The sequence below is a fragment of the Lithobates pipiens genome, unplaced genomic scaffold, assembly GCF_037356315.1.
Source record: "Lithobates pipiens isolate NorthernLeopardFrog02 unplaced genomic scaffold, aLitPip1_a1.2 Scaffold_18, whole genome shotgun sequence".
Classification (NCBI taxonomy): Eukaryota; Metazoa; Chordata; class Amphibia; order Anura; family Ranidae; genus Lithobates; species Lithobates pipiens.
The window spans coordinates 532,805,352-532,819,887 of NW_027507758.1; the positions used below are offsets into that span (position 1 = coordinate 532,805,352).

Consider the following 14,536-nt stretch of genomic DNA (forward strand, 5'->3'; position numbering starts at 1 on the left):
ACTCAAGCCGGCCACACTATCACCGCCCGTCGCTTCCAGGATCAGCGCAGAATCGTGGTGACTTCAGCACGCCACTCATCCCTACACGTTTCGTCAAAGGTGATGTCTTCCCGGGGCACTTGAGAGCGGGCCTCCGATCTGATGGGATTGACTTGTGTGTGGGGAGGGGATGGCGAGGAGGAGACCTATAACAAGCCGCCGTGCAGGGGCGGTGAAAAAAAAAGGAGCGGCATCGCCAATCGTGTTGGCTTCCCCCTATCCAGGGAGAGCTTTGTTCAGATGGGGGGGGGGGGGGGGGTTTAGTGGTAAAAATCCACCCCCCCCCCACAATCTTACCAGAGGTCTGAGCTGCTCAACGGAGGAAAGCCTGCTGCTTCTGCTGACACACAGAGTGATCTTTGAGGAAAGCATGACAAGGTACATGCTCTATATAGCCCCCAGTGGTGACTCTTAGGCATGACAACATTTACTTTTTTTTTTAAAAGGAGAAATTTAAGAAAATTAAAAAATTCATTAGAAACCTCAACCTACCTTTCCGGCCGCAGGGATTTCTGTGGTAAAACCAACAAACCCAATCTTCACTCCTCACAGTGGGCTCCGTTACAAAACATTTAGGAACTCGGGGACCCTCTGGGAACCCACACTTCTGGACCCCTAAAGCACCCCGCCAGTAAAAACTTTATGGCTGAAAACACCAAAGCACTTAATCCCGGGGTCCAGCTCTCTAAAAAGAAAAGCGTTACGGGCTAAACCTTGTTTCTTCCACCACGAGGCCCGGGTACCATTCAATCCAGCCTGAAAAGACACTTTGAATGGATCCGGCTCCATGGCCTGCCCCAGCGTGGATTGCTCCAGTGGAGCTCAGCACAGCACATCTTTACTCGTAACCAACACCTTAGGACACTGGCAAAAAAAACTGAGGTACTCCCAGTGCCAGTGTCCATCACCTGAAGGTGGCTGATAACCCACATAGTAATTATTATGGCTCTGTGTCCCGTGATGTACGAGTAAAGCGGAGGTTCACACAAAAATGCAATCTCTGCTTTTTGGAACCCTCCCCCCCCTCCGGTGTCGCATTTGGCACCTTTCAGGGGGGAGGGGGGGTGCAGATACCTGTATATTACAGGTATTTGCTCCCACTTCAAGGCATAGATATCCGCAGAACCTGTGGGTATCTACACCACTTCCTGCCCCCCCCCCCCCGCTGTCTGCTGGGAAACACACAGGTCCCAAAGACAGCAGGGGCCATCCGTATTGCGCAGCGCGACTCGCACATGTGCAGATGGGAACCGGGAAGTGAAGCCGCAAGGATTAACTTCCTGATTGCCTCAACAAAGATGGTGGCAGCAGCACCCGAGAGCCTAGTGACAGATTGGCTTTGGGTGCCGACATTGTGGGCGTGCTGGACAGGTAAGTGTCCATAATGTCAAAAATGTTTTAAAGTGCCCCCATCCCTCCATACTCACACGCAGAAGCAAATGCATACCCAAGTCACACACTCACATCACATGTGAGGCACCGTCACGATAGTCTGAGCAAGAGCAATAATTCTAGCACCAGACCTCCTCTGTAACTCTGAACCGATAATCTGTACAGGCGTTTAAAAAATTCTCAATAGAGATTTTTTAAGTAGCGTAGTTTGTCTCCATTCCACGAGTGTGTGCAATTTTAAAGCGTGACATATTAGGTATCTATTTTTTTATTTATTTTTTAATCAAAAGAATGCAATTCAGAAAATGTCCATAGGTGGGCCCAAGTAAACATCTGTGCCAGCAAACACACTAAAGACCGTGGTTCCCAGGCACCACAACTACAACCATAGTTTACAGACCTGTGTAAGAACCTCTGCTGTTTGTGTCCCCATCGGGGAGGCTTCCCCTCACTTCCGGTTACGGTGGAGTGATCAAGACAAGAAGTGACGTGAAATCTTTTTAGCGCAGACAGAGAAAGCAACAAAAACACAATCCCTGGAATTCAGAAAGCATATCATTGACACTCTTAATGGTGTTGGGCCTCAAATGATGCCTGTGACAAATTGATGTACTGGTCAAAAAGATGCATGTGGCATGGTGGCATAATGATGGGTGAACCCTGCGGACACTCCATTCCCAAGCATCACAGTTTCCCTGCTTACTAGGATGCTGTCAGCTGCATAGTGTCATTGGTTGTCAAGATGGAGGCAGCTGTGTAGCCAACAGGGTCCCAGCAACCAATGGCACACCCCCCCCAGATTCCTGTCTATGACCGAACGTGGGCATTATCATATTTGGGTGAGGACATCAGCCCCCTTTGTTTACATTCAGTGGTGAGCCTGGGAAACTGACTGGGGCCAGGGGTGCATCATCAGTTACCAACACCCTAGCAAGCCACAGCAGTAAGCTGTCACATCTATGAGGCTACGTTCACATTTGTGACGTGCACAAAATTCTGTGCTTTCCACAATGCACAGAAATGTGCTGCCCTTTTGCAAACATGCAGCAATGCCATTCATTTTTAATGGCACTCCCACGCTCCTGTGAACGTGCATCATGCATGACAATGTTCTCTGGAATTCATTTCTGCAGACTATGGCTCCCAGTCACCACAGCCACATTGTACAACCCTGTGCAAGAGCCGCTATTGTCTGTCACCAGCAAGAAAGCTTCCCCTCACTTCCGGTTCAGTGATCAGGACAAGATGTGACCTGAAATCAACAAAAACACAATCCCTGGAATTCAGAAAAGACTCTAAAAAATGATGTTGTGCCTGCACATGTCAAATGATGCCTGCAACAAATTCATGTACTGATCAGAAAGATGTATGTGAATTTATTGCATGGAGGCATGATGAGAGGTGAACCCTGCGAACACTCCATTCCCAAGCCACACAGTGTCTTTAGTTACTAGGGTGCTGATAGCTACATTGAGTCATTGGTTGCTAAGACGCAAGCAGCTGTGTAGCCAACAGCGTCCTAGCAACCAATGAAACACCCCTAATCCCAGAGTCCTGCCTATGACCAAAGGTAGGCATTGTCATAGCTGTATAAGGACATCAGCCCCTTTGTTTACATTCAGTTGTGAGCCTGAGAAAATCCTGTCTGGCATGGGGCTGAATGGGGCTGGGGATGTGTCATTAGTTGCTAAGATGCAGGCAGCTGTGTAGCCAACAGATTCCTAGCAACCAATGAGGCCTCATTCCTGTATTTGAATAAATGTGGGCATTGTCATATCTGGGTAAGGACATCAGCACCTTTGTTTACATTCAGGTGTGAGCCTGCGAATCTCCCACCCAGCAGTTGAATTGGACTGGGAATGCGTCATTAGTACAGATGGGCTCGGGTGTGTAAGAAATCCCACCAGGAAGCCGACACTGGACAACGCTAATCACAGGCAGTGAGGAATTCCCTGGTCCCAGGAAATGTCTCACTGCCTGTAATTAGCGTTGTGCAGTGTCGGCTTCCTGGCAGGATCGGGCAAGTGGGATTTTGAAACACCAGAAACCATCTCTAGTCGTTAGTTACCAGCATCCTAGCAACTATAAGCCTAGCATAGGAAACTGTCACATCCATGAGGCTACATTCACAGTTGTGCATTGTGGGAACGTGAGCAATATAATACGTTTTCCCGCAATACACAGAAACACACTGCCCTTCTGAAAGCATGCAGTAGTGCCATTAATTCTTCATGGCTCCCCACGCTTCTGTGAATGTGCACCAAAACACATGAAGCCACCCCATGCTTTTTAGTGTGGTGCAATTTTTCAAAAGGTTCAGGGACTTCTTTTGAGGATTTCTCGCACATAGAATTAAAATGAATGGGCTGCATCACATGTGACATACAGAACAGCACGCTGTATGATAATGATGTTACCGCCAGCCGGCGATCATTCTTTCTGAATCTGGCACAGACGCCTGAGTCTCATCAAAACTGTCACAAAGCTTCCATGGACTGGGGCTGTTCACATCAGCATGATAGAAAATGCAATAAGTGTTTTCATGAATATGTGTGTTGCTTTTTTTAATCACGCTTTTAGTGCGTTGCGTTAAAATCAACCCAATCCATAGTACATTTAATATGCGTTTCCCACCCTCGTTCACCAGGAGAAAAACTGCTGGGCCATCTCAAACACACCACCAATTATAAACCTTCCCCACACCATCTCACATTTGAAGAAAAAAACTTTTGGTTGGATTTGTACTTTACAGAACCAGAGCCCCAGAACAAGCAGCCAGCCCAGAAATTCTGCCTTCACTGGGAGCATGCTTGTTCGGAGCCAGTGGTTCAGAAACTACCAAAGCCAGGCAACCAGCATTTCCCTGTCCGGTGTATTGGATCCCTATGATTATAGTGGAGGTTGGACAGCTGTGTATTGCTACGTGTCCAGTGCCATTCACCTGTACAGGACACGGGCAGATCTGTCCTTATAAACCCCCCAATTCTGCATCTGCACCCCTCCCCCTACTGCCCCTGACCTGGACATCGGGCTCCGGAGGCCACTCGGTGTTTATCAAAAGATCGTATAAGATATTTTCATCGGTACTCTCGATGTCTGCTTGCTCACTAGGCGCCGCCATCTTTACTCCTGGCAGTGTGCGCTGACATGTACGGTGGTTGGCTGGTGACAAACTTCCTGTCCTCCTCCCCGCTCCGCCACACTGTGCTGACAGGAGTCAGGCTGGCAAATAATAAAGTCTCTATGACGTGGCCTGACTCAAGTGTCTGTCTACAAATACAAATTTGAAAGGAGTTTGATGTTATCATTAGTTCTGATATCTACAGTATAAAAAAAAATGCAGCTGTTTAGCTCCATCTCATCACATGAGTCCTAAAGACCTGAGATAGAGGCAGGCTGGTCAATTCCCTGCAGTAGCCAGCCTGGCATTGTTTCCATTCTGAGCTGTTCTAATGGGCTTTCTGCGATGCATTTGCTAGAGTTGCTCATGGAGCTCACTACACAGAGGCAGGCTCTACCATAAGATGACCAGATTTTTAAAATGAAATCCGGACGTACTTTTTTTTTTTTTACTAGTAATGGCAGCAATCAGCGACTCAAAGCAGGACTACAATATTGCGGTGGACAACTAATGCTGCGTACACACGCCCAGTTTTCGCGTCGGGAATAAACTCTGAAGGTTTTTCCGACAGAGTTCCACTGAAACTGTCTCGCGTACACACAGTCACACCAAAGTCTGACCGTCTAGAACGCGGTGACGTACAACACGTACAATGGGACTAGAAAAAGGAAGTTCAATAGTCAGTAGCCTATAGCTTCCGTCTCGTACTTGCTTCAGAGCATGCGTCATTTTTGGTTTGTTGGAACAGCCTACAGATGATCGGTTTTCCCGCTAGGAAATGGTTCAGTCGGAAATATTTAGAACATGTTCTATTTCTAGGTCCGTCAGAATTTTAAAAAAAAAAAAGTCAGATGAAGCATACACACGATCGTAATATCCAATGAAAATACATTCTGCTCGTGTGTACATGCCATTAGTGACACTTTTGACACTTTGTGGGAACCAGTGACACTAATACAGTGATCAGTGCTAAAAATATGTACTGTCACTGTACTAATGACACTGGCTGGGAAGGGGATAACATCTAGGGCAATCAATGGGTTAAGTGTCTGCCTAACAAGTGTTTTCTCACTGTGGGGGAGGTGCTTTTACTAAGGGAAGACATAGATCCCTGTACCTGCTTTGCAGGATCACAGGATTCAATGTCTTCCATACTGACAGAATGGCAAACTGCCTTGTTTACATAGGCAGACCACTAGGCGAGTCCGCCGGATCCGCTGATTGGCTCTGATACCCAGAAATGCAGGATCACGTATATACATGATCCTGCGCAGCGTGACCGCCCTGTAGCAGTAAATCTGCTACCAGGCGATCGGCAAGCGTATGACCCAGCGCACGCATAAGCACAACACATAAAATGCCGGCGCAATTGATAATAGCGCACGCCATATCATTAACTGTCCATTCACACAGGACGACTTCCAGCGCAACTTTGGGAGGCAACTTGGACACGACTTGAGTGTGAATCAGAGTGCGACTTACAACACGACTTTAAGTCGCCCCCAGGCCAGGCGACTTTAATTTAAAAAAAAAGCGGCATGGGTTCCCCTCCAAGAGCATACCAGGCCCTTAAGGTCTGGTATGGCTATTAAGGGGAACCCCGTGCCAAAAAAAAAAAACTGTGGGGGTCCCCCTCAAAATCCATACCTGGGCCTTCAGGTCTGGCATGGATTTTAAGGCGAACCCCGCGCCAAAAAAATAAAATGGCGTGGGGGTCCCCCTCAAAATCCATACCAGACCCTTATCCAAGCACGCAACCTGGCAGACTGCAGGAAAAGGGGGGGACTAGAGAGCGCCCCCCCTCCTGAACCGTACCAGGCCACATGCCCTCAACATTGGAAGGATGCTTTGGGGTCCCCCCCAAAGCACCTTGTCCCCATGTTGATGAGGACAAGGGCCTCATCCCCACAACCCTGGCCGGTGGTTGTGGGGGTCTGCGGGCAGGGGGCTTATTGGAATCTGGAAGCCCCTTTAACAAGGGGACCCCCAAATCCCGGCCTCCCCCTACAAAAGTACCCCTACCATTTCACCAAAAAAGTGACAAAAGTGTTAAAAATGACAATTCCTTTATTAAAGTCTTCTTCTTTCTTTTGGCCTTCTTCCTTTCTTCATCCTTCGGTTTCTTCCTCCATCTTCTTCTTCCACCGATTATCTTCTTCTTGCTCCATTGTTCTCAACCGGCATATTCCTCCACGGCGTCTCTCTTAGTTCTCGGGCAGCTCCGCGCAATGGGAGGCTCCCGCTGTGTGACGCTTCTCTTCTTCTGACAGGTCTTATACCTGTGTTGAAGCCTTGAAAGCACGATTGGATCTGCTTCCCCTCTATTCCTGCTAATGGACATCATCAGCTGAGCTCAGCTGCCTCTCTCTGCCCGTTGCTGCCTCCGCCTGCCTCACAGCCTCTCAGGTCTCACTCTCCAGGCCCCGGCTACTACTGGGTGGGGAGCGGAGGAAAATGGCGCTGCCGGGAAAGGCAAGGAGATAAGCAGGCAGGCGGCTGGCCCGGATTTGAGCCAAGGCAGAAGAACATGTGAGCGGAGCTGAATGGGCATCTGCCGGAAACTGAAGAAATAGTCCATCTGCTCTGACCAGCACATCATCATCAGAAAGGGACACAGATAATTTTTATTCTGCACTGACTGTCTTCGAAAATTGCTCCAGCACCTGTTGAAGTCAAATCCGGGGACAAAACCGGGGACAGACTTGGTCCTCAATCGGGGGCTGTCCCCTGAAACGGGGACATTTGGTCACCCTACTATACCAGCCCTCTGAAAAGCAATCCACTGTGGAGTATGTATTTAGAGGGGGTTTAGAGCCAATGTAGGCCTCGTTCACATCCGGGGATGGCAGTCCCATTCATGGCAATTGGGATGCAGTGACTGCATGGACACGGCCACCGCTTCCAATTTGACTGTTGTGTGGGAGCAAGGCCCTGAACGCACACTGTCAGCAATGGGGGCCATGAATCCGCATGGCTGTGAAATAGGGAGCAGTGGCTGTGCAGTTGCTTCATCCCAGTTAGCATGAATGGCACAGGCTACACAGGGATACACAGAGCACATATGCATCCTGTGTGGGCAAACACAGCCCTGGCATGGATGTACGTTGTAGTATGCCTATGTGAACAAGGCCTAATGGCGCGTATAAACAAGCAGAATGTCCGACAGAGAAAGTCAGACGGAAGCCTTTCATCGTATATTCGGATCTTGTGTATGCCTCATCTGACTTTTTTTCAAAAATTCTGACGCACCTAGAAATGGAACGTGTTCTAAATATTTCCGATGGAATCAATTCCTATCGTGAAAACCGATCATCTGTATGCTGTTCCGACGGACCAAAAACAATGCATGCTCTGAAGCAAGTACGAGACAGAAGCTATTGGCTACTGGCTATTGAACTTCCTTTTTCTAGTCCCATTGTACGTGTTGTACGTCACTGCGCTCTTGACAATCGGACTTTGGTGTGATGGTGTGTACGCAAGACAGTTTCAGCGGAATTCCGTCGGAAAAAACCTTCAGAGTTTATTCCGACGGGAAAACCGGTCGTGTGTCGGTGCAGGGGTGGACTGACAACTCATGGGCCCCCCGGACAATAGGAGATTATGGGGCCCCCAGGCAATCAGAGATTATGGGGCCACACAGTAGACACAAACACACACACACAGTATACAATCACACAGTATACACAGATATGTTTCTATTGGCTGAAAAGGTACTGGAGAGGTGGGGCAGCTATAATCTCAGGATTTTTAGACCAAAAGGATGTCGGTAAGGGACATTTCAGAGACAGATGTAAAAAAAAGACACATATTTTTACATACTGTCCCTGGTTTTACTGAGGCTGGCATCCCTGATGGGGCCCCCTAGTGGCATGGGGCCCTCGGGCAGTGCCCGAGTGGCCCAATGGTCAGTCTGCCCCTGCTAAGGTGATTGGTGCTGGATGTATTTTGTGTGAGTCTATCAGCGATCACTGCAGGCACAATTACTGGCTGTACAGACAGCAGGGAATAGCTGCGGCCACCAGCGACCAGTCATTATAGTGAACGGTGCTGGCGGCCGCAGCTATTCACGGCTTTTTGCACAGCCACAGATTAGCTGAGGTGATTGGTGCGGGTGTACTTTGGGTGTATCGATGGAGCGATCCCCCCGCTGAGCAGAGTGGACTCCGTACATGGACGCGTCCGTGTGAAGGAGCCCTTACACAAGGGAGGATATTCCAGTGATCTGGTACTTTGGCTTTGTGTATTGTAAACAAAGTGTATTAGACTGCTCTTATTAGGGGGTCACACTTCCCATGGTAAGTGTGGAGTGAAATCATTGGCTGGTGACACTTCTACTATTTTTTCATCACTTTCACAGCATGTGGGACTTATCTTGATTGATCTGAAGCACCTACTGTATAATGGGATTGTGTACAGTATATATGGACTATATTAGGTTCTAATATTAATTTTCATTTATTTATTAGTGCTGCACTATTAGTTTCATAAAAAAGAATCATACTTACCTAGCATCTATTAAACACCGTTGATCGCATGGTTCTGTCACCGCTGTCTGCTCTTCCCCCCCTCCCCGTGCTCACTGGAGTAATGGGCTGAGAAGGGGGTGGGAGCAGCTGGCCACTGAGAGCCTGAGCCAGGTGTCAGTCCAGGGTTCTGGACGGATCCTGACCTTATGGATCTTTTGATCTTTTGATCTTTCCTCAGGCTGGACCGGTTCTGTGACTTCAGCCGACAGCAAGCTTCAGCCCTCTGTCTAGGGTTGCCACCCTTTCTTCAAGCGAAACCCGAACACTTTAGTCGCACAGGGCAATTTTTTTTCTTACGGGCGAATGCGGTGTAAAGGATAACTCTGATGTAAGGGTGTTTCTTCTCACCAAAGTGCCCACTTACTTTAGAGTTCCCAGCATTCCTCCTAAAATCAAGATTCCCAAAGCCCCCCTTGCAACAGAATCCACAGGGCACCCCTTACATCTGAGTCCCCCTTACCTTAGTGTACTCACAGACTTTGGATGGTGAGCTCACTCGAAGATGGAGGCTCAGGCATCAACACCTTAAATCAACATTGTATGCTGAGCTTAAAATTTCTAGCCCGCCAATCCCTTTCCTGAGGCACAGAACACAGGGGATAGGAGTGTTGCTGGGCAGACAGAGGGGTAAGGGAGGGAGGAGGAGGAGCAGATTGAGCCATCTCTCCTCTCCTGTCCATGTATGGGGGTGGGGCCCGTGCGCACACCTATGTACTTGGTGGTTGTGGTACTCAGTTACTTGGGGAACTGCAGTCCATTCTGAATAATGTGTCCGGGTTTCAGGTGGTCTGAAGCCCAGACACATGATTCAAAACCCAGACTGTCCGGGTCAATCCTGGACAGGTGGCAACCCTACCACTGTTTGCTAAAAACGGGTCACAGGAGTGTAGAACGAAATACAGTCCTGTGATCAACAGGAGAAGTACAGCCAAACAAGCTTTCTTGTTTTTGGTGCTTTTTGTGAAAGTGCATCAAAAGTATTGCATGCTGTGGTGACAGCAAAAACAGTGATAGCTAGGCACTGGACTAAAAACATGACACCCAAACCCTCTGAAGCCGTAGACCTAAATAACATGCAATTTTCATATGAAAAAAAAATGTACTTACACAAACTCCATATGTGCATTATTTAACAAACTGTGGAAAAGATGGATGTATAGTAAATAGTTACTATGTTGATGTCTTTTGATTCGACACATTGCAGTGTTTGTATGCTTTATCTCACATTTCCAAACTGCCATTCAGGGACTAGGAGGACGTGATGTCCTAGCGCTCAATGGTAAAAATAGCCACTCAGGAGGGAAAGGAGTGATAGATTCCATCGTCAGCTCGTCGTTAGGGAGGCTGTGTCCAGTGGTGTATTTTGGTTTTGTGCTGCCCTAGGCAAGACTAAAATCGGGCGGCCCCCCCTACAAGTAAATTTGCCCCAACCCTTCCTGTTTAATGGATGTGTGACCCTCCAAAATTGAAGGACTACAAGTTCCAGTATGAACCCCTGAGATCTCACGGGTTTATGCTGGAACCTGTAGTCCTTCACTTGCTGACTAGTTGGGGGGGGGGGGGGGGGAATCATATCCTCAGCTCTGAGGGGCTCATGCTGGGACCTGTAGTCCTTCACTTTTGGGGCGGCGGCCTTCCCCAAAAGTGCAGGACTGCAAGTTTCAGCAATAACGCCCTAAATCTAAGGATGTGACTCTCTCCAAAATTGAAGGACTACAAGTCCCAGCATGAGCCCCTGAAATCTAAGGATGTAACCCCTTAGATCTCACGGGTTCATGCTGGGAGCTGTAGTCCTTCACTAGTTGGAGGGGTGTCACATCCTCAGCTTTGAGGGGTTCATGCTAAGACCTGTATTTCTTCACTTTTGGAGGGTAACATTCCCCAAAAGTGAAGGACCACAAGTCCCAGCCAGAACCCCTCCTGCAGTGACTGTGCCCGGCTCCTTCATGATGACACTGTCTGCACTTACTGTATCAATCTGGCCTGCGCTCAAACTCACCTTACACATTAGTTTCTTTCTTCCTTTAGAGCATGCTGGAGGTCCAGAGAAGATAGAAGAGTTGGATGGACCTTGGTGGAGAGCACTAGGTGCAGAGTGGAAGTTAAATCCCCCGCCGCTTTGAATGCTGGGCAGGGAGTTATTGACGTGGCGTCACTGGTTGTTAGACACCAAGCAACTAGTGGCCAGTAGAGTCTCAGGTGGAGTTGAAGGCAGAGCCAGCGCTATGGCCCAGTTTTTGTAAGCTGTGTTGCGGTGACCTATTTTCGGGGCATTAGATTGGCGGCTCAGTCTGCCCATGTTCCCAGCATTCCGGACTGCTCGCTGTGTCAGTTTCATTACCGGACACTGTATTGTCCCAGAGTGAAGGTGCCTGGGACTTGGGACAGACCTGTAAAATGCGGGACTGTCCTGGGCAATCCAGGACACGTGGTCACCCTATATCTCACATGTTTGAGATTGTCTATTGGATTTGTATTACTACTGTAGCAAGGTCCCAGGCCTCCTTGAGTCTAATGAGAACCTACAGAGCCAAAAGCTGTTGACATCCTTCCATATAGAGTGGTTTGTAAGGCATAGAGGTAGTGTAAGGTATATTCATGGGCACCAGATACTTCTTGAATGCAAAGAGATTTTTGGCCTCTATAATTGACTCCAGCACCATTTTGGAAAAGCCTGGTGTCATGATACGACAAGCAAATCTTGGGAGATTTGGTCGGCCATTTTTGGGTGGATATCTCATGTAGCACTTACCCCCGAAGGAGCGGCTGAATTTTTCTGGGCTTACCGATTACCTCCTCCAGCTCGTACTCATTGTCCTTGTCTAGGGGTTCCCAGGGTTGATAACCCAGTAACTGTACAGACCGACACTTGAATTCCTTGTTAGGATTTTTATTTTGCATAAAACGGTTGAACAAACTCTGTCTCTAAGTTGGGAATAGAGGGTATCAGGGTAGAATTTAGCTCAGGTGCTTGGAACTGCTGACTTCATTAAAAATCTCTTTCTATGTATACAATCCAGGGAACAGCCGCTCGCAATTGGACTCTTTAACTGTTGGATAAATCCTTAAGTTTTGGGTTTAGCAGCCAACAGGTAATTCTCGATTTTCAAAGTCTCTCACGCAGACTTGGTTGGAAACTTAGTTACAACTGGAAGGGTAGAAGTAGGAACTTTTCTTACTGTACCAGAATCTTTCAGCCGGTCCGGCGATACCGTAAGAATTGTGGATTCAATCAATGTCCATGGCAGCTCAGCTTCCAGGCTCTTACCAAGCAGCCAGCCTTGTGCGTGGCTCTCTTACCGAAGAGTCCTCCCCTGTTCGCATGTAGAGTTGCTGGGCCTCTCCAAAACCCGAGACGGCACCGGAACACCTTAGAATCCTCTTTCCAGTTACTGTGCCTCTAACTAGCCAGTTCTGAGGCTCGGAAACGGATGGATCCGCACCCCAGGCCATGAGGGCCCCTGGGGGGCTGGTCAGGAGGACCAGGACCACGGAGTCAGCAACAACTTCGGCACCTTAATTACCCCTTCCTGGATTACGCAGTGAGACAAACTCCCACTGATTGGTTCGGAGACAGAGATTGGTACCCAATGTGTCCAACCAGACTGTGTTCTATAGCCTCCCACAGGTGTACAACCCCACCCATGACCAGGCAGAACTTCTATACAGCCCAGCCAAACTGATGCCAAAGTACAATTTAGCACAATTAGTCCCAAAACTCATTACAGTTTTAGGCAAAAACTAAATTTAAACATATAGCGCATACTCGTTAGGAGTATTGGCGCTACACTTATATAGGAAAGCCCAGCCACGTTGAGAACAGAACACGTGTGTATATAGATAGGAACAGAGACCTCGCTGTGAGGGAGAATTAGAAGAAGGTAGGGAGAGTGTTCCGGCCTTTGAGGGATAGCTCAGGGTTCCTACGGAGTCCTGTATCAGCAATCCTGGTCAGACGAAAGACTCCCCATAATAAAATTAGTGTCCTCGCTGTGAGGGAGGGACAAGTGTATCAGATGCCTATATCCATCTAGGAATACCACTGTTACCTGGTAACGTGTGTGAATATCAGCCTCTACCGATACGCATTGTGTGCTCGGGTTTATACTGTGTCAGTCAGTGGAAAGTGCCTATAGTGCTGACGAATACAACTACCACTTAAATCAGAAGTGACTGTGCTGTGTATCTTTGCCTCCATGCTTGGAGGCCATACAAGAGGCCATTGAGAGGGAACAGGAAGAGCCGGACCATGAACGGGTTGGTGCCAGAAGCCAGGTTACCCTCACTCATGGAGCCAGGTGGCCAGTGGAGCGGGAGGAAGCAACTGCCCCATGCCCTGCCACCGCCTCGCATTTGGGGATGCCTTTGATGGAAAAGGTCATACGAGACCTAGTTGATATGGTCACCTCCCTCAGGCAAGAGGTGGCAGCTCTGCGGAGCGGGTCCGAACAACCCCGGGCGGTGATCAACCCCCCTCCAGAGGAACCCTGATATTCACCGAAAATGCTGGCAGTGTGGACGGTTAGGCTATGTCGCAAGGAATTGTGAGAGACGGGGAGCCCAGAATGTACAAAACCATCCTTTAAACTAGAGATTCCTGTGGCGGAGGGGCGACCCATGGGAAATGTTCATTCACTGCCTCAACGTGATCCTACAATGATTTCTGGGTGCCCAGTGGTGACAGTGATTTTCAACGGACAGCCGGGCAGATGTCTGGTGTACACTGGATCAGAAGTCACCACTTTGGCCTATTCATTCTACCAGCAAAGTTTTGGGCCAACCCCAACTGTAGACCCCTCCTGGTTGAAAGTTGCCACACTCTCCAGGCTTCTTGGCAGAGTGCGACGGATATCCACATTCTTTCACCGCAGCACTAGAGCAAGCCACTGTCTAAAAGAGAAACAGAAATGTCTTGACCTGAAGAATCATAAGCTGATAACTGATGTGCCAACAAGATGGAACAGCGCATATGACATGGTCGAGAGGTTCTTAGAACAACAACCTGCAGTCTGTGCCACCTTGCTGTCTCCAGAAGACAGAAAAGGAGATTCCAATCTCTGCACTCTCAATGAAATAGATGTCAAATGCAGAGGACGCTGTGAGTGCATTAAAGCTAATGAAGGATGCAACCATGCTGATGTCAGAAGAGCGCAATCTAATGCCCCGTACACACGAGAGGGATTAAGTCTGACAGACCTCCAAAGGAGTTCCGCCGGAGTTCCGCCGGAGTTCCGACGGAGTTCTGGCGGACTTTTCGACCGAACGGACTTGACCACACACCATCACACCAAACTCCGACGGAGTCGAACGTGATGACGTACGACTGGATTCGACGTAGGAAGTTCCTAGACAGTAGCCAATAGCTGCCCTAGCGTCGGTTTTAGTCCGTCGGAGTAGCACACACACGAGCGGATTTTTCAAAGGGGACCGGGTCCGGCGGAGTTCCGTCGGGAAAATT

The 14,536-nt window shown here is 48.6% G+C and overlaps 1 protein-coding gene across 2 annotated transcripts in view; it reads right to left on the minus strand.

The window, feature by feature from the left end:
* Positions 1-4,603, minus strand: part of NBAS (NBAS subunit of NRZ tethering complex) — a 1,050,553-nt gene extending 1,045,950 nt beyond the window's left edge. For both annotated transcript variants that reach the window (XM_077488811.1, XM_077488809.1), the window contains exon 1: positions 4,451-4,603. In XM_077488811.1, the coding sequence (XP_077344937.1) occupies positions 4,451-4,552 (102 nt within the window). In that variant the 5' untranslated portion in view covers positions 4,553-4,603. The remainder of the gene's footprint in view (positions 1-4,450) is intronic.
* Between the last annotated feature and the right edge of the window lie 9,933 nt (positions 4,604-14,536).